Source organism: Eptesicus fuscus, chromosome 22, assembly GCF_027574615.1.
Source record: "Eptesicus fuscus isolate TK198812 chromosome 22, DD_ASM_mEF_20220401, whole genome shotgun sequence".
NCBI lineage: Eukaryota > Metazoa > Chordata > Mammalia > Chiroptera > Vespertilionidae > Eptesicus > Eptesicus fuscus.
Genome location: NC_072494.1, coordinates 27,107,000 through 27,127,517, shown reverse-complemented (window position 1 = coordinate 27,127,517; position 20,518 = coordinate 27,107,000). Strand labels below are relative to the sequence as shown.

The 20,518-nt window shown below is 38.4% G+C and overlaps 1 protein-coding gene and 1 pseudogene across 1 annotated transcript in view; both read right to left on the bottom strand.

Annotated features, from left to right (window-relative positions):
* The window catches only part of HMCN1 (hemicentin 1), a 379,559-nt gene that overhangs the window by 183,986 nt on the left and 175,055 nt on the right, over nucleotides 1–20,518 (bottom strand). Inside the window, exons 12-15 of the mRNA XM_008145958.3 lie at nucleotides 9,894–10,035; nucleotides 8,708–8,835; nucleotides 6,291–6,404; nucleotides 1,249–1,407 (exon numbers count right to left, since the gene is read on the bottom strand). Coding sequence (XP_008144180.2) covers nucleotides 1,249–1,407; nucleotides 6,291–6,404; nucleotides 8,708–8,835; nucleotides 9,894–10,035 — 543 coding nt within the window. The remainder of the gene's footprint in view (nucleotides 1–1,248; nucleotides 1,408–6,290; nucleotides 6,405–8,707; nucleotides 8,836–9,893; nucleotides 10,036–20,518) is intronic.
* On the bottom strand, nucleotides 10,680–13,782 carry LOC129148004 (1-acyl-sn-glycerol-3-phosphate acyltransferase beta-like; annotated as a pseudogene).

The following is a 20,518-nucleotide window of genomic DNA, read 5'->3' as shown; positions in this document are numbered from 1 at the left end:
GGCACTTCTCTTAATAACCATAAAGTTTCGTCATGGCTCCAACACATCTTGCTATGCCCTAGCAGATCCTACATGATCTTTGTGGCCATTTCCAATTCTGTGGATTCTAGTCCAAGGTCAAAATCACCAAGAAGACAGTGTTCACCAGACAGCCTAGGGACAAGGGGACCATAAAAGATCCCAAGAGGAAAAATTTAGTTTATATGAAACAAAATATTAAGCTTAGAGGGCCATGATTTTCACTTAACTAAAATGCTTTATGTTATTTTATCCTAAAAATGCATTTTCTTTATAGTTCCTAACTTTTGCAAAAACAAACAACAAAAACAGCTTTGGCATGAAAATCCTGATGCATAAATGAAAGTACAACTTAATGAATGTCATATTTTATAAGTTTAAGTGAGGCAAACGTTTGAAGTATCTGTTAAAATGAAGCTGCCACATTCTTTTGCATACAAAGCAAGCTCTGTTTTCTTTCAAGTGTTACCACACTGTGTAGAATTTCCCCCCCAAGAAACGTGGATGGAGAGGCAAAGGAGGGAGAATGAACTTCTTGAGAAAGCTGACCATACTTGTCATGCATATGCTGTATCCTTCACATTGTGATTGACATTTATTTGCAGTTAGTACTTTACTTTATACACTAAGGAGTCATTGCTAGTGAATTTTTTAAAAAGGTAAAAGCACCATCTGCTACCTTTGCTGTCATCAACATCTCCAAATAATGTCGAGGGCCAAAGTCTAATTTATGGCCTCCAGATGTTATTACTTAGGAATTTGGTGTCAGAATGAATGATTCTGGATTGGAAAATATTTGGCAGTAGTTGATATACCAAGGAAGTCTACAGTCTCTGAAGTCAGCCAACCTGGGTTCAACCATTCAGGCTCTTACTGATAGATATGTCTGTGTGCACACATTATCTCTGTGACCCTAGTCAAGTTGCTTAGCCAACTAATGTCTCCATTTCCTTAATTATATAATGAAGAGAATTATAGTATCTTCCTCTTAAAATTGTTATGACTGTTTATGGAAATAAGCTATATAAGTTCTTAGCACAGTGTATGGCCCCTAATAACTAACTTGGTAAATGCTAATTACCATTATTATTTTAATCATCTGAAGTGCTAACTCTACTACTGCCTTCCTGAAAAGTATTTCCAGCCAATTGTTTCCAAGTTATGAGCACAGGGGGAAAAATAGCAGATCCATTTCAAAACAAGTTTGTTTATCAGAGCAGGGATGCTTACAGCCAACATCCAGAGTTATCTTGCCAGTTGCTCTTCCAGCTTCGTTGACAGCTACACATGTGTAATCACCAGCATCGAGATCCTGAGTTTCTGGAATCTTCAAAAGTCCCAAGAGAGGATCAATAATGAGAAAAGTGGAGGGCCTCAGCTCAAGATCCCCTAAGTCAAAACAAAGGGAGAACATTAAACACTAACCTATTTACATAGCTTGCTATTCGTTTGATTTCAAAACTTCTAAAGAAAACCGAATGTAAAGTTTTTAAATACAAGTGTCTGGCACAATGTAGACACTTAAACCATGTTTTTGCAATGAAAGAATGAAGTGTTTCTTGGCACTGAGCTGATTAGTCTGTATAATTCTATGAGCTAACCTATGGCCAAAAATCTGGTCCTGCATGAATTATGTATAAGTATTTCCTATGGCATATGTCTCTAAATAAGAACAAATTCTTTGAAGCTACATTGGGGGAATTGGGAAGGAGCCGGCTGTCACCATGGCTGTGTAAAGTAAGAAGGGTATGAGGAATGGGAAGATGAAGGTTGAAAAGAGATTTCTACCATCTATTTGGCAGGATGAATTTCAGTTACCCAGGAAATTCCAGTTAGCCATAGGTGTTCTTAGTTTGGTTAATGACCAGGTTTTTGGTTTGATAAATGCTATTAGATTTTGGGTAAGCTGCCTGAGAGCATTCTGAGAGGGCAAAGAGGAGCCTGTTGGTAGAAGAATGCATGAGAAACTTCTGACAGCGGCCAAAGAGAGGTATTGTCATATCAATTTCCCAGGATACCTCTGCTAAATCTGCATTATTCAGCCAAGTTCTTTTAGGTTGGAGTTATGGGGTTTTTGGAAGAAGCGGGTAGAGGATACATGTATGGGGGATGGTACCACATATTGGGTTTGACTTCAGTGTGAGGATAGGATGACTCAAGAAAGCTTCATTATGTCTGAGTTACCTGTATGTGCTGTGTCCGTGCAACACCTCAAGTCCCCTGAGAACCCTTCCTGTTTGAAGGCAGGCAATGCCTCAACAAATCTGTAAGTTAGGTTAACCCCTCCTTATGCTTCCCCTCCTCCAGGCTGTCTCCTCTCTTAAGAAAGTAATTAACCAGAATGACCAGTATCATTAAAAATTGCCCAGTACTGGATATTTAATGCCAGCTTAGTGTTTATATATTTAATTTGTTTTTGTAAAGGGTCATATCAAACTCTTTGTGGGGGTACTGAAAACTTCCCGGGGATGTTAAGGCCATTGCTCTTTGGGTTTTATAACATGCCCAGCTGTCTGAAAAGATATTCTCCAACATGTCACACAGTAGCCTAGCCATGTGCCCTGGGCCTGAGGCCCATAGAAGTAACTCCCTTAGCTTCTAATGGGCAAAGAAAACCCCCAAATAGTCATTCTCTGGGACATTATAAAAAATTCCCATCAACAGATTCAGGGCAACAAACAGACAATTCTCTCTTTGTTTTTATAATTTTGGGAGGAGAAGAGGTCAAAGAAGCCATAAATTTAAAAACACAAAAAAATTACATTAGCAACTGCCAATGCCAAAAAATGAAGTATTTTCAGCATTCCAATATTTAAAACCCCAATCATCCCTTTAAGCTTGCTACTACATACCAGGCGAGAAAGAGAAGCAACTAAAGGCTTGTCTATGCGCCTTTGGGAAATTTTCATAAATAAAAGCAGATGATGTTGACATAAACTTTCTTCCCACTAAGGGAGGATGCAATGTGACCTAGCTGTTCAACAGGAATTAAAATATTTGGACTAAAATGCATTTAGATTTTTGGAATTTACTTCTCCCTTATTTCTTCTGTATATGTCAGAGAACATTACAGGATGAAATAAAGACCTTTTTGCTAGTCTCCTTTTTTTTTTTTTTTTCTTTTCAAAATAACGTTCTTTGAAGAATAGCAGCAATGAAACAAAATACTAAGTGGAAAAACACTGGTTAATCAAGTTTGCATTTTGATCACATTTTAAGAATCTCTCCTTTCTTGATTTATACTGAAAAATTAGTCATCAAATTATTGAGGAGCCATAGAGAAATACAAAACTTTAATATGTTTAATAGTTAATATGAGATTAGGAGAATGCCATACATAGTAACAGATATAAATTTTCTAGGATTTAACATTAACATTGAGGAGGGGTCTCTTTGCTGTGGTTTAAATTCAATTCTGGCCTCTGTGATGTAAAGACTAATAGAGAGATCATTATTCTTAGCATAACATCTTTTAAAATAGTTTATGGAAATTAAGTGGTTCTCAAAAATGTTTGTTTCCTTTTTGTCCTAAAAATTATTGGGGACTTTACAAAGCATTTAAAAAAATATTTACTTGTATGTTATTATATTTACTTGTATTTAGCATTTTAGAAAATGAAACAGGAAAAATTTTAAGTATATGAATATATTTTATAATGACAAATTCATGACATTTTGATATAATTACAGTATTTTATGAAAAAATAATTGTATTTCCCCAAACAAGAGGAATTTCGTGAGAAAAGTGGCATTGTTTCACATTTTTGCAAATCTCTAGAATAATCTCTTTTTATTAAAAAAGGAGCTGAGTGTTCAAATTTGCTTCTGCATTTACTTTATTGGATGCCACGTGTCACAGATTCCCCTGCCAAACTCCACTATAAGTCTTGAGACAATGAGTGTGAAAAAGACAAATAACATCTGAGTATTACTAGGAAAATAATTTTGATCTTATGGATTCCCTGCAAAGAATTGTGGGGAATCTGAAGGGATTCGTGACTAACTCAACCTTAAGAACCACTGATGTTAGCAGAAATATCCTTTATATAACATTCTAACAGTGTCCCCAATTCTACTTTGAACCCACTTTATGTTGCTCATTTCTAAATATGAACAATCTAAAGTTTTGCTGGCCATTTGTACTTATGAAATTCCATTTCTCTGAGGGTCTGAATGGAATACAATTTATTAATAAATGGTGGCTGCCGGGGGGCTGGGAGTGGGAAGGGAAAATGGGTGTAAAGTTTCAATGAGACAAGATGAGTAAGTTCTAGACACAGTGCCTGTAGTTAACAATACTGTATTAAGAAGGTAGATCTCATGTTGTGTTCTTATAATAACGAACTAACTAAACAAATAACCCAGCCACCAACTCTATTCAACCAGAATTGCCTGAAAAAAAAAAAGGTATTAAAAAAAAAACACGTATTCTTCTGATTAGGGTGACAACTTTTTTCACCTCTGGGCTTATCATCAGGTAGGATTTTCCTAAGCTTCCCCTGCAGAGGTGAGAGAGGAAGGCCCAGTTGCCTCCTCCCCCTTTCTCTTTGGAGCGGTCTGCATGGAGAAGAGCCTGTCCTCTAGCTTTGCTCCTGATGAACCAGACTGTGCTTATGAGTAAGCGTCAGAGAAAGCTGGCCGAGCCTGGGCTGCAGGGCCACTCTGCCTGTGGTCGATGAACGCCGGCCCTCCACTATGGTCTGTCAGCATCTAATGCACATGTTCTAGCTCATAACTTACAGCAATGGGATATTAGTTCCTGGGCCCAGTAAGCTCCAGCATCTATGACTGAGAGAAGAAACTGATAGGTAGTCAACTCTAGAATCTTCCACGTGGTGGCTGCATGGCTCCCTAAGTCCTCCTTTCGTTTCTAAGCCACTTGTGGGACCCAGGCTGACGTGAAGAGTAAGTTATGCAGGAAAGTTGCCTCAGTTTGGGAGGATAAACGACTTTCTTCGTGACTGCTATATAGGGCAGGGAAATCAGCAGGCTCCATTACCCTTTAAACTTTTTTATTTTATTATACATTACTGACGGACATGTAAAAAAGAAGTACTACCTCTATAACACATATTCTGTATCCATTTAATTATGATGTAAACTTGAAATTGATTTCTAATTCCTTTATCATTCAAAGGTTTAAGTATTTTAAATAAGTAAAATTCGTTTATGTTAACTGAAATCAACCTAAGAAACAAATCCAGAGATGCTTCCTTATCAGAGAACACATAAAGACTAAAAATCATTTAACATGGAAAACCATGAAAATGGCATTATCTCCCAGTTTCCCTCCCTGTTTTTGATTTGTGTTGTTTAAAAGTGCTTGTTTTCTACACAAAGCCTTTCTTTTTCACCTCATGTTCCCCCAAGCATTTGAACCCGAGGTGAATTATTAATTTTGTGATTATGACATCAACCCGTTGCTATGGAAATGTCTGTGATTTAACAAACAGAATCATAACAATAGTGCTTTGTACTATTTAGCATTTTTCATCTGAAGATTAAAAAGTATTTTGAAAACAGTATCTGAATAATCCTAGCAACCTCCCTGTTAGGGTGTCTGTGGGAATTCTTCTTTCTCATGAATTGGAAGAACTGAGACAGAAACAGAAGCAGGATGTTCTACACAGATTCACTCTGTCGGCATCTGAGCCTGGACCGGGGCCCGCGTGTATTCCCACTAAGGACACGCAGCACATGACTGCTATTTTATTACAGAATCACAGGGGTGTAATCTCTCTGTTACCAATATAAGCAGACGATTTCTATACTTGACGTAAGTTCAGTTGCCGATGTCATTCAGTTTTAAGCTTCAACGTGTGTTTATTTGAGCTCTTTATAGAAAGTGTCCTTGAGAATCTAGAAAAACCTCCTCAATGGTGAGAGCCACTATCTCTAAGGAAAGCGGACTGAACTCAGTGAAGCTATTTTAAACGTTAACTGGGGCCTTTTGGACACTTTTCCTACAGGAAACAATCCTAAACTGACAAGGAGAATGTTCAGCTGGATTAGCACAGGGGAACTTTTCCTGCTTGATTTTGCTGGGTCCTGTAATCCACACCAGATGTCAAATCCTGAAATTCCAAGTTCAGAATTTCAAACGATTGTCTCCAGTGTGATCATAAACACATTTGGCGGGGCTGCTATGTCTCACACAAAAACAAACGTCTAACAAATCATTAAGAGAGAGAGAGAGAGAGAGAGAGAGAGAGAGAGAGAGAGAGAGAGAGAACAAAACTACGTCCAGACATGAACATACTGAAGAAATGTACCTTTGAACCATTTCACGTGGGGCGGAGGAACACCGGAGGTTTTACATTCCATCACCGTTGTGTCCCCAAGGGCAACCAAGAGCTCACTCTGAACCACGATCAGCTTGGGGGCTTCTGGAAACCACAAACACGCCAAGAGTCAATGTCTAGCACAAAGCCATGCACACCTTGTCCATGTTTACTAAAGGAACCAATGAAAACGTCTGCCATTATTTATGGGCTTGTGGCTATGTCAGTGTTTATAAACAGAAAGAAACTCTTACAAGCATATATATGCACATAGATGTGTGTGTTGAAAAGATCAAGCCAAAAAAGGATACCAGGCAAAAATAATTCTGATAAAACAGGGTCCAAAAAATTTAGAAAATGAATAGTTTTATGGAGAGAAAATAAAAGGTATATAAGGGGAAAAAATTGGAAAGCTGAACATATCTTACAGAAATAATACTAAAGGAGCAGAAAGAAGGATAATAGTAATAAAAATATAACAAAGGAGCGATGGTGGTAACACTGAGTTGGCTTCACTAGGACTTGAGGATAATATAATTGCAAGTGGATTTGTTATAACATTTCTATGTGATTTAAAGGATATTCATGTTTAACTACAGAGAGACAGTTGCAGGCCAAGGTTAAAATTTGCATCTATGAAGACTACTCTCCCAGTTTTGACTCTGTTGTTCTCTTTGATGCTAGCTTCTTCCCTTTGCCTGATGCTTTAGTTCACTCACACATTTTTCTCTTAACTGGACATTTTAGGACGTTCTAACTTCCATTGCGATTGGTTTAAACAAAGCCAAGAGATAGCTTTCTCAAAAATCATGTTTCTCCTCTATTAGAGAACCTTCAGTTTTTCATAATTCCCTAGTTTGGCTTTCAAAAATCATAACCAGCCATAGCTTTCCCCTCCATTACAGTCCCTTATCACAAGGTATGGAGCTACATGGGCAGTCCAAACCACGCCCTACTCTCTATCTTCCTGCTTTTGCTAAAGCTGTTTCCTCTGCCTGGAATGTCCCTTGTCACAACTCTAAATCCCACTCATTCTTCCAGATCGAGCTTTAATCCTGTGTCTTTTGAGAAATCTTTGCAAATTCCCCAGTAGAAATTAGTCTTCTGTTCTGCCTAACTTCCATTGTAGACTTAGCTGACTGCCTGCCTGATTCTATTTCTTTAAGTGTATCCACTCCCACTATGCAAGCTCTTTAAAAGTAAGGACTCTGGGTAACATTTAAAAATTTTACACTCCACAGTCTCCAGCACCACATTTTACATATTCTGTGATAAGTAAGTTAAATAAATGGGTCCAATAGTTTGGCTTCTTTGAAAATGAACCAAAATTTGTTTCTGCAATGCAGAATCTGTTTCAGCCTCCTTTCTGCATTCCCGTTGGTCTGTTCCCTCTCCATCTGGGTGTTCTGGGGACATTTTTAATGATCTCTAAATCTGAGCCGTCTTCCCTTCTCAAGTTATTTGCCATCTGCCTTGCCCATTTCTATAAACGAGACCGAATCTTTCCCAGCTCTCAGGTGAAGTATTTATGACACTTTTGTAACCTCCCTCATCTATACACACCAACTAAAACTCTCAATGTTTACTATGGATCTTTTGCACCCTTCCTCTCCATTGCCTGTTTCACTACCTTATTATGAATGGCAAATAAGAATGAATGAAAAGGAGGATTGCTAGTCATTAATTATTCACAGTTTACAGACTAACATTGAACATGTATGCCATTGTCCTTTGTTTAAGGAAGACAAAATTAAAGAAAAAATTCTATTCTATAATATATATTATTGGAATGTATAACATTATATACATTAGAATATTAGGTTACATTATACATTAGATTACATTATATATTAGAATATATTTTCTTCTATTACATTATGGAATATTATATTATAGAATAATTGTCGTGAAGTGCATCTTCAATAAATATTTGAGTTTAAAGGGGAAAGTTTAAGATGAAAATGGAAAACAACATCCAGACAAGATAAATAACAGAAATGGTATAGACATTTACTTGTGACAGAAATGTTAGAAACAGTTTTGAATGTAAGTGGGAAATATAAAATAGAAGTTGAGGTAAACTAGAAAACATATTGGATTGATTAATTAGCAAGTGAAATATTGCAGAGACCAGGTGAACCATGGAAGGACAGAACTCTGGGTAATCTGGAACTCTTCCACACTCTGGAAGCTTCCTTGGTTTCTGCTGGCTAATGAAGCTATTCACTCCCTGACTTTTAACTTTAATTCATTACAATGTTTGCTTTCATCATTGTGTGAGAATGAATAATAAATTAAAAGACTAGGCATAACTCATTCCTAAATCTTAATTTTCAGCAAAGTACTTTTACCTTGCTTAACATGACATCCATCCTATTTTCATTGCCCTTTAAACTGATTATACTTGCCAATGTATCTGAGGGTAGAAGTCTGTTTATCTGTTCCCGCTGAATTACTTGCCAGACAACCATAGATCCCTGCATCTTTGGGAACTGCATTTCTGATAAATAATGTACCTTCTGCGGTCATCCTATACCTGTGGACAAAAAGAAATAAAATAGAAAATACCCTAATAACAGTATCAAGGCATCTTTCTTCCAAATTATCTTCAAATATTTTAGAGTTATATTTTTGCTACTGACTGCAGAAATGATTAGCATCATCATTTTACAAGCACAAGAGTAATAATAATAATAAATAATAATATAGATCCTATGTTCCAGTACTTCTGTGAGCCAGGGATTGCTCTAAGAGCTGTACATATATCAATGGTTTTCATCTTCAAACAACCCAATGAGTTAGATACTACTATTATCTCTGTTTTACAGATGAGCAAAGAGGTTCCATAACTCACCCAAAGTTAGGCTTAGTAAATGGAGGACGTGGAATGTGCACCCAGAAATCATGTTCTGTGTGAACCGCTTTGCTAAACGGTTCCTTAAAATAAAAACATGGGAGATGCAAGGCTTTGTGTCACACAGTGAGTCACTGATGAGTCTAGGAATAGAATCTGGCTCACACCTGAGCCCTGCTCCTCATGCCAAACCCAGAGTAACAGAAGCCCAATAGCTGGAAACTTCACTGTTTATGTTCCACATGCTCATTACACTCTTGGAGCATGAGAGGACTCAGTGTCTTTTAAAAGCATCCAGTAGAAAAAAAAAACACACATTTCAATGGAGTATGGCAAAAGTGAAGAGGGATTACCAAGGATGTCTGCACACACTTCAGCTGGAGCTACTGTTCTGTCCTTTGCCTCCACTCTCCCCTGTTAAATCCCAGGACCACACCTTAAGTTCATTATCCTCATCTCAAATATTCAAGGCAAACCAAGTGCCACCGAGTTATGTTTGAACACAAAGTATTGGAAAGCGCTTGATCCCAGCTTTTAAATTCAAGACTTCAGGACCTCAAGTTCTATAGATTAATCGTTTATTATTTTATTTTTTTCCTGGCCTACTTAGAAAATCTAAAGGCATGGATTTGGGTCAAACCTCCCTTAACCATAGGGACTTGGTCAGATTAGTTTTGTCCAGAAATTTCATTCACTTTTCTCACGCAGTAAAAACAAAGAACATGATACAAACCCAGTACCTGTGTGAACCCACGATAAACATATCATTCATGGTCCAGGCAACCTTTGGTTTGGGATAACCTGTTACAGAACACATGATGGAGACCTCAGATCCTCCTGTGAATGATTGGTTCTTGGGCATCACAGTGACTTTGGGCGGTTCTGCAAGTAAAGAGAAACATATAAAATGAAATGCCAACTTACCTTGATTTTCGGAGCTTCCTCAGTTAGCAAACTGGCCGACTGCTCCCCACCACACCGCCTCCACTTTTTTCCCTTTGCACTTCCAAGAGTTCATTTATAAAAAGTAACGATCAACTGAGTGTAGTACCGATTCAGCAGACTTGCACCCCAAGGCCGGCAGAAGGGGCAGACTCCACTTTCTGGCTCTCCAAGGCCCAGGTTGCACAGGGGTCCTGGACTCCCACAGCCCTTCCTCTCCTTGAGAGCCTGATGCAGGCCATGGCCAGGACCCCGGAGCCTGCCTCTGCACCCCACAGGCCTGGGGCAGGAGAGTGGAAGGACTTACCTCTGGCCATTTTTTTACAAGCCCTTAGAAGCTCTGCCCATCTGGAACCCCACAGCCTGCACATACTCCTGGATCCTGAAGGCATGAGGATGGGCACAGGCCTGCCCTCAGAGATTGGGGAGGGTCTAGCTGACTTTCCTTTGAGGGATATCAGGGGCCTGGATCCAAGGCTAGTGACAGGAAGGAGCCCGAATGAAAGCCAGGGGAGCTACAGGAGAGGGACACAGTAATATTTGGCATGTGGGAGGTGGAGGGGTGTGGGCCCTCTGTCCATTCACTAGCCAGGTCCAGCACCAACCCCAGGCCTTGGCCGCAGGGCAGGCTGGGCACCAGGCCCTGCGGTGGCTCTGTTCTCCTGGGGTGTCTTGGACATGTGAGAGAAGGTGGTCCCCATGGCCTGGTAGCAGGTGTCCATGCACTTGGGAATGTCAGCCACCACTGGTGGGGATGGCATCCAGCACCTGCTCCTGGACTGTTCCTCAGGTGAAGAGCTTCATCTTGGGTGGTAGAAGGTAGAGCACACCTCAGGGATGAGGGGCACCTGGATCTGGAGAGCCAGGTAGAGGACACCTTTCTTGAAAGGTGGCAGGTCCCCACTGCTGTTCCACATGCTCTCAGGGTAGACCCACATTTTGAGGTTCTTCCTGACCCTGCTCTTGCCCACCACGGTCACAGTGGTCCTGGAGTGCTGCGGGTTGATGAAGAAGGCGCCCTGAGGTGCACTGTCAGGCCCATGGGCCCCACGAAGACTCGCTCCCTTGGGGCCATCTGCACACAGTGCTTGGGAAGGGCCCCAGGAGGCCTGTCACGGCCAGGACTCTCTCCTGGTTAGAAATCACAGGGGTCCACCTCCAGCTTCTGGAGGCCCTTTACCTCACAGTGAAGGTATGTAAGTGCTCAAGGACAGGATGAAGCAGCTGGTGATGCTCATGTTCTCCACCATCCGGCCACGGTGGGGCAGCAGGCAGATGACTGTGCCCTGGTGGGAACCAGGAAGGTGCCCTCCGGGTGATCCCCGTCAGGGATCTGCCCCATCAGTGCAGGAGGGAAACCAAAGGTAATGAAAGCAGAAATAAATTCTCTTTGAGAGCAAAATATGACCCCGATGTCACGTTTCTGTGTCTCCAGTGGTGACCCTGTGGCTCCTTCCTCCCACCAGCTGATCGCCGGCTTTTGTGTGCTTGTCCGGAACGTCACTATAAACCTGTTTTCAGGGAAAGTCCCAACTGGGGTCTTTTTTGCCTCTTTCTTACTCTGAACACAGGTTTGGAGCCACAACTTATCCTGACTACTGACTGCTTTGTTTGAACGGCTCTTTCTTTTTTATTTATTAGATTATAAGTTTGTTGAGGTAGAGACTAAGTCTTTCATATTGTTCCGTATTCCATTATATCCTACAGTATTCAATTAACATCGCTTGCATGTTATGCAGTGACTTGTAAATAACAGACCCTTAAAACTGTTGATGGAATACAGGGCCATTCCTAACCTGTAATTTGGCTCTGAGAATTGTTATGTCTGCCAGCCTCTCAGGATCATGTGCCTCATGCTCATAGAGTCACAGAACATATTAATTATTCAAAACACATTAATTATTCAAAGTTCCAATTGTATTCCACTTTTACGGCAGAAAGAGCTTTGAAAATAAAATATTAAATCAGAAATTTACTGTCAAAAATGATACAAAAATTACCTGGGGTGGCTGGGATGTTGATATATCTGGTCTAATCAATGACACATTTACATCTATATTACTACTAAGACCTAATGTTCAAAGAAGGGACCATAAAAACAACTTATATTCAATACGTTTTTAATGTAAATATCCGCTACTCAATAAGATAAATAAAAGGAAATTCATTTTCACAATGTTTGAAATAGATGTCATGAGTATCAACAAAAATAAATAAATAGCATATGATTTTTTTTTTGCACAATTATTAAGTTCCAAGCTCTGTGCTAACTTATTCGGGGTACACTGGTAAGCCAAAAAGATATGCATGGTGTCAGTTTCCCATTTAATTGGGTTTTTACTATAAAGGAATTTGAAAAATTCAGTTAGTCAGTTAGATCTGGATATAGTTACGACATATCTTCACTATAAATTAGCCTGCAAATTGTGGCTTAGTTTCACTAAGAGACATTTAGTCTATGGAATCCCTGTGCATTTGAAAGAGATACTGCTAGGCTAGGCAGCTGCACAACTGGACAAACCTAATTACTGCCTAATTGCTAGCAGCTTACAACTGTCCCCACTTTCCCCCGTTTACATTGTGTTTTTCAAATGATGGTCGTTGAAGTTAATGTTCTAAGGGTTGTTCTGGCCTGTGGACTTGGTTGATAGTCTCATTATTCCATAGATTCTTCTTGGTCAACATAGGGCTGGAGAAATGTGTGAGGTCAAGGGCAGACTGGCCATGGCCAGTCAGTGCAAATTGGAATTCCATCTGGAGTCCATCAATTCTGAAATGCTGGACTACACATGCTGTGGGGGTGTTGCAGACAAGTTTCAGGGGCGAGGGGGAAAATGAAGACTTCCTCCTCTTTGGAATTTACGGAATACCCACACTTATTCAGCCCCAACTTCTGAAAATTAAATGTTTCCCAAGTCTTGATATAGGATTGCTGCAAAGATTCAGCAGCTCTCGGGATTTTTGTCTGAATGTGGTGCCTTCCAACGGAGTCTGCCAGAACTAAGCTGGCATCTCTCCCAGCAAGAATCCCACTGGTATGCTCTGTAGTTCAGATATCAAAGTGAAAATAAATGTCAGTTTCCCAAACCAGGATGCAGAGAGCTAAGAGGTCATTTCTCAAATAAAGCCTGGATATAGGGTGTTGCTGAGGGTCACGAAATAAGTCTGTGTGCAACATACAGATGGGATGACATCACCCCACAGAAGGTGAGAAATTTACCATTGCCCTGGAAAGAATATTCCTGCTGATGATAAGAAAATCAGGACGTGAACAAACAGGGAGGCAAAATTGGATTTCCACCAAATAATAGTTGAATAAAGATGGTCAGACTGATTCAGCCTTTGCATGATTAGTTTAAGTAAGGATGTAATAGACTTCACATAATTATTTCAGTAATTTTTTAAAAATTCTTAGAATAAAAAACCCCTCATGTTAGTGAAGTTTTAATGGAACAAGAACAACAAATTAAAGAACCATAGTTCAACTCTGTCAAAGTCCAGAGTCCAATTTTTGCCTTTAAGTGAAATAATGCATTTTAAGCTGCTTTTCAGCCTCTTTTCACCACCACATTCATCACCATTATCAACACCATCAACATCATTATTATTCCCACCACCATCATCAACCATCAACACCATCATCATAAATAACAACTTGCTTTTCATTTGATCAAGCAATGGGAACATGGCACGCTATAAGGTATTACGGCATTAATTCATCCTTTACATTTCAATCTTAACAAAAGTAAAATGTATACATTTAAAAAAATTCCTCCCCAATGATTTTTAAAAGGTAAACATAGATTATGATACTAAGAATAAATTATAAACACTACTTTAAGACTTAGGTGCCTTAACACACTATTAATGGTGAGTTGGCAAAATGAATTATAAGCACCCATGAAAACAGCAATATGTAAGTTTTGCTATTATTAATATCCCATTATATGATAAAGTATGACAAAAATGATAAAATGAGTGTCACAGTGTTTATAATACACATTAACGTGTATATTATCGAGACATTAACAAATGAAAATTGATCACAGCACTCACACTTGCATATTCTATTTAGATTATATATCCTACTAATAAATAATACTTATACTTTATTTGATTGTTCTGAAATTTGAGATATTTCTAGATACTCAAAATTTAGAAGATCACAATAAAAATAAATTAAATAAATAACTTTAAAATTTTTATAAGAAATTTTAATATAAGTAGATAAATTTAGTTTTTGCACATTTTTCTGATAGCAAAAATCACGCTTATACCTATGTCACCTCGACAATGTTAAAAAGAGTCATGATGATGTAATGAGCATATGGTTATGATCATGTCCATTTCATAGTTAGTGAAGTAATTCTGGTCATTAGGGACTTACTTCATCAATCATCTTGAGAAATATTTCCTTTCCATCGCAATGTTCTCTCAGGTGACATGGATTAATTAATGACAGACAGCCTCCCTTTGCTGACACCAGCAGACAAATTAATGCATCTAATGTCCACACAGACATGGCAGGGAGAAGAAAGGAGGCTTTGGCCCTTTGATTTCCATGTGTCAGCATGATCTTGTGCAGAAATGTCAGTCACATAGTGAATATGCTGGATACCTGTGTTCATCTTTCTTCAAAAACCCTCCTTATGGAACAGCTAGTACAATCAATAGGGACTTTTTTTCTGTTCACAGATAAATAGGAAAATAGTCTTTTTTAAACAAAGCCTTAAACTCATGCCATGTAAGTAAATACTACCCCGCTTAATCTAACTTGAACTCCTTTGGAAATTTAGCAGCTACGGTGTCACCTTAAAAGTGATGAATGGCTTTAGACTATTTCATAGAATTTTTCAAAACTCACTCACACGACATACTTTTTAAATTAGGGTGAACTAATTTAAACAATACTTCCAAAATGACTTCTCTACAAAATGTTCATGAGGTAATTATCAGATTTTTTTTATAAAATGTGGTTTTAAATGTAAGCAGTTATATGCTTACATGTGCTACAAGTGGAAAAGAAAGTACTTACATAATGGAACCTGAAATTGGTGATGTCATTCAAATAAGCCATGGAAGTTAACATGGGAACATGAAAAATGAGGTTAGTGACTCAAATCTTCCTTATAGTCTGTTATTGTTACTTTGACATTCATCCAGCAATTAAGAAATATACATCTATTGAGCGAACATGTGTTATTTTTTCCCTCTGTATAAGGCACTATGATTAAGAAAAGGAACGCCCAGTATATGTATATAATATGATAGGGGAGAAAGAACTGAACAGTTGAAATTGATTGTGATTAAGGGCTAAGTTGTTTGGCAAAAAATAATAATAATTTGATAGGATACCAGAACAAAGAGCCAACAGTACTCAGAAAGGAAGTGATTTATGAGAGGGGCTTCACGTTACAGGTAGGATTTTGATTAATATGTCTAAAAACATAACAGAACTGGTTTACAACTATTCCCAAATATATTTTTCATTGTGAGTAATTAGTATAATCTCCTAAAATGTTGGATGATCTAATACTAGCCGATGCTGGTATTAGAGAAATTTTAAATAATTAGTATTTAACTACTGAACCTAATTTCTGTTGAATTGTACAGACTGTAAAATCTATTTTACAGGATCTCTAGCTCTTTTAAATATTTGTATTTCCTGTAGGAAAAGCTAACTTCATAAAGTTACATTGAGCCTGCTTAGAATTGTAATTAGTAGCTATGTCCTAACCTATCAGATGTTTACCTACTGATTTAGCTCAATCCATTTATTTAAAACATATTCACATTGTTCAGAAATGCATTACTTCCATCTCTGATTAGGGAGGTAATCCAGCTAGTTTTGTTTCCAACTAACTTTTAAGCATGAAGCTTGCACAATAAGAGAAAAAAAAAAAACTTCACTAAGAATGATTTATAATGAACAAATGTGCTTGCTCACTTAATTTTTCCTTAATTTTCTTTTTAAAAATATGTTCTTATTGATTTTTACAAAGAGAGGGGTAGAGAGATAGAAACATTGATGAGAGAGAAACATCATGGATTGGCTGCTTCCTCCACACCCCTTACTGGGGATCAAACTGCAACACGGGCATGTGACCACTGACCTCTTGGTTCCTGGGTTGATGCTCAACTGCTGAGCCACACTGGCCAGGCTACTTAATTTTCAATGAGTAGAAATGGCAACAAAATATATTTTAACATTTTTAAGTCTTCCCATGCCTACTAGAGAAGAGAGTTCATACAAGGGGCCAGAGATTCCTTCCAAAGAGCAAAGAATGAAAACAAAAACCAACTAAACAAACGAGCAGAGATCAATTGCCTGGGAAAAGAGACAAGGGCCATTGAAATCCCAAAGATATGGAATCAAATGCAACATTTCCAAACCATCTCATCAATGGGAATATGAAGACCTGGCTACAACCTTTTCAAAAAGTAAAATTAGTCCTAAAAGGCAATGCTTCAAATGAATTATGATAGCGGTTAATCTATATGAAAGTTGCAATAAATGTCCTAAAATTCTGCTCTTTTTCTTTCTCCAGAAAAGACTAGAGTTGGTTGGGCCATCCAATATGGCAGCCACTGGACACATGTCTATTTAAATTCAAATTTAAATGATCTAAAATGAAATTAAATTTCAAAACAAGTTCCTTAGATGCACTAGCCCTGTTTCAGTACTCAGTTGCCATATATATAGTTAGTATCCACCATGTAGGACAATTACACAGATTTCCTTCATTATAGAAAGTTCTATTGGGCAGTGCTAGACTAGAGAAAAAGTCTATTAAATCTCAGAAAGAAGGTCGCCAATTCATTGACTTACCAGTAGGTGGTGCATTGGCAATAAAACACAGGCAAGGACTGTATCTTAGAATTATATGCTGGATTTGCAAAAAAAAAAAAAAAATCACACCCAAACTACAGTGTGGCTATGCAATTCAGTTAATAAGAGATGGACAAAAATTTCAGAGGTACACAATAAAGGCTAGATTCTATTTTAATGACAAAATCTTAACAACAAGTATGTATCAAGATTTCTTAAATACATACAATTCTTATTTTCCCAATATAAAGACATAAGGATATGTTTGTTGCCTTGATGTCCTTTTAAAGTAATTCCTAGTATAAAATACTTACACATTAATATTTTTTCCATTTAATTATTTTTCCTTATCAAACAAACAAAAATTTATAAATTCTGGAGCTTCTTTGGGTGATTAACCAAAATAGATTAAGACAATAAGTATAACTGATAAGCGGATAGAAGTTTTAAAGTTTTATTCTTTCTTGCTTAGAAAATCTTCAGCTGAATGCTGCTTAGCAATGACTCTTGCATTGCCTTTTCTTTACTCGGTCTCTTTATAACAATTTTCCAAAACCACAGAGTTTCCAAATAAAAGGGGAAAGCTAAAGTTTAGACTTACATTCTCATGTGACTTAGAAAAAAGTGGAAAATCATAATTAGCATTATTATTTCATGGCATATTGGAAGGATACCATTAAAGTTTTACATATATGTACATGAATCCCTTGCTCCAGACTCAATTAGGCAAGGATTTCTTTTGACTACCCAAAGTTGGTTATGTACATCAGAAAAAAGAATATTACTCACGGCTGAAAGAATGAGCTAACAACTATGAAAAGGCATAGAAGAACCTTAAATTTATATTACTAAGTGAAAGAGCCGATCTAAAAAGGCTACTTGCTGTATAATTCCAATTACATGATATTCTGGAAAAGGCAAAACTATGAAGACAGTAAAAAAAAATGATAAGTGGTTTCCAGGGATTGGCAGGGTGGGAGAGGCAGAGCACAGAGGGTGATCGATACATGTCATGTACATTTGTCCAGACCCACAGAATGTACACTACCAAGAGTGAACACTAACATAAACCATGGGCTTTGGGTGATAATGATGTGTCATACAGGTTTATCAATTAAAACAAATGTACCACTCTGGTGGGGGATGCTGATAATGGGGTAAGGTATGCATGTGTGGGGGCAGGAGGTATATGGAAAATCTCTATAACTTAGCTGCTCTTAAAAAATAGTCTTTAAAATTGTTATGGTGCTCAAAAGGTGATAATTTTACAGAATATGCAATAGTCATAGAAGCCAAAGCATATAAAGGTAGATCTTCATAGTATTGCTTAAAGGAAAGATTCAATAATCTGAGAGTTAATTTATGTTCACAGACAAATTCATTTGCTACCTTAATCATCTTCTTAGGGAAGTGACCCACAATTGGATTGAAAGAATACTTGTCTTGGGAGTCCAATCTGAGGTTCACAACCTCCCATCCTTCCAGCTGTCACTCTCTGATGCCCACACTTCATTCCCCAACTTGGTCTGGCCACAACTCCTTGGAACCTTCTTTTAAATCCAATCTATCGGAACATGCATTAAGCATCACTTCTTTCTTTACTGAGCCTAACAAGGCATCACAGCAATTGCTTTCTTTTCCCCAGTTACCTTGTCTTTTTGCTCAACCAACCTCACACAATCATAACTCTAAATGATTCTTCTACTTGTACAATAAAAAGCTCCCGAAGACTAATCTGAGGTGTATGTGTTGGTCATTCCGGTTCAGTTAGGAAAATAAGGTCGTGACAACAGTTCCGTTACTGCATGCTGAGCAGTGCAAGTTCTTTCCAAGCGTAGATAACTGAGAAACGGTTCCAGCTCAGGCTAGAAAATTTCATTACTTTTTAAAATAATGAAAAACTTATTGAAATATATTAGCTTTAAGGGAATCTACCACTTGATATCAACATAAAATAACATCAGACCCAGTGTGTCCGTGGTGGCACTCCTTATTCACTTGAGGTCTTACATATTCTATGCTTCCACCTGGGTTTTCCTTTTTCATGTTTCAATTGAAGTTAATTCACTTACAAAGCACTGCCCTGGCTACGTTTGCTCCCTCATTCTGTGGCTATGGAGATGGGCCACTCTTGTTTGTGCAGGAGATCACTTTTATTTGTAGGTGCCGATGAGTGAGCTAACTTGCTGTTTTTGCATGCAGAGGAAATATAGACGATCTTAGTCTTTGGTCCCTTGCTTCCATCATTGCTCAAATATGGCCCCTACTCCCAAAGACTGTTAGCACACTCCTGAGAAACTCAAGACCCAGGCAGAACTTACTTTAATGAATAGAAGTCTTCTAGCAGAAAAGGTTACTTATGAGAAATCTTGCTAATATGAAATTTCTTTTCCTGAAGTTGCTAATCATCCAGAAACTTCGTTCACAATACTGCACTTTTTTTTCCCTCTGAACACTTTAAAAAGTGATTTTTTCCCCCAAAGAGTATGAAATTTATTTTAAAAAGCTAAATACATGGAATGTAACTGAAGAGTTGAGATGATGACCTCGCTTGGCCTTCAGAAAGGATTATCTGTGACTGTTCCACTCACTGGGGAGGTTTATCTCCTATCTATAAAATTTCAGGAGTTATTCTATATACTTTGAAATTTCTTTCGTACACGTGTCCACCATAGGGAGTTCTTTGTAATTACAAAGTGTCGTAAAGCAATTAAACTTAAAGAGTAAAGTTAGAACTTTTCCACAGTACAAAAATTCATGTTGGAAAGCTCAGGGGACTGGAATTTTATAGGAGTACATTACAGAGTAAGCTGCTTTAAATCCTATCTGAACCAAAGGGAGCTTGAAAAAAAAATGCAGAATTTTGACTGATAATCTAGTCAGGTTTTCCTATAATGAACAGCCTAATAAGGGAGCCACGAAAATTCCATCAGTATCTTCCTCAAGTTTTCCCTGTGCACGATTTTCACAGGAATACACTTTGATGTGTAGAAGTCTATACCCATGTTTGAATAATGAAATTGTTTCTGATGCAGGCGTTCCAGAGGTCCAGGTATCTGAAGGTCCTCGACCCACTGTGGGTTTTTGGCTTCATGCAGGAAAGAATTCAAATTGAGCCAGCATGGAATTTAAAACAAAAGGGAGTTTATTAGTGAAGTAGTAAGGCGGAGAGTGACGACTCCACAGACAGAGCAGCCCCTCCCTAGTGAAATTTACTTGTTTTATTGAGGCTCGTTTAATCAAGGGGTAGGGCACTCAATAAATAAGGAATAGTTAGTGTTTTTCCAGGTGGAAGGGGAGAGACTTTTCAGAAGAGCTCTGTTGGCCATGTTGTGTCCTTATCCTATATAATAAAAGGATGATATGCAAATTGACCCTAATGGCGGACCCACCTGGAACGACCCAGCTGCTATGACGCGCACTGACCACTAGGGGGCAGACGCTCAACGCAGGAGCTGCCCCCTGGTGGTCAGTGCACTCCCACCGCTCAGCCAGAAGCTGGGATGTCCAACTGGGATGTCCGTGGGGAGCGGGCCTAAGCCATCAGTCGGACTTTTCCCGAGCGCTTCCTGCCAGCTTAGGCCTGATCCCCTG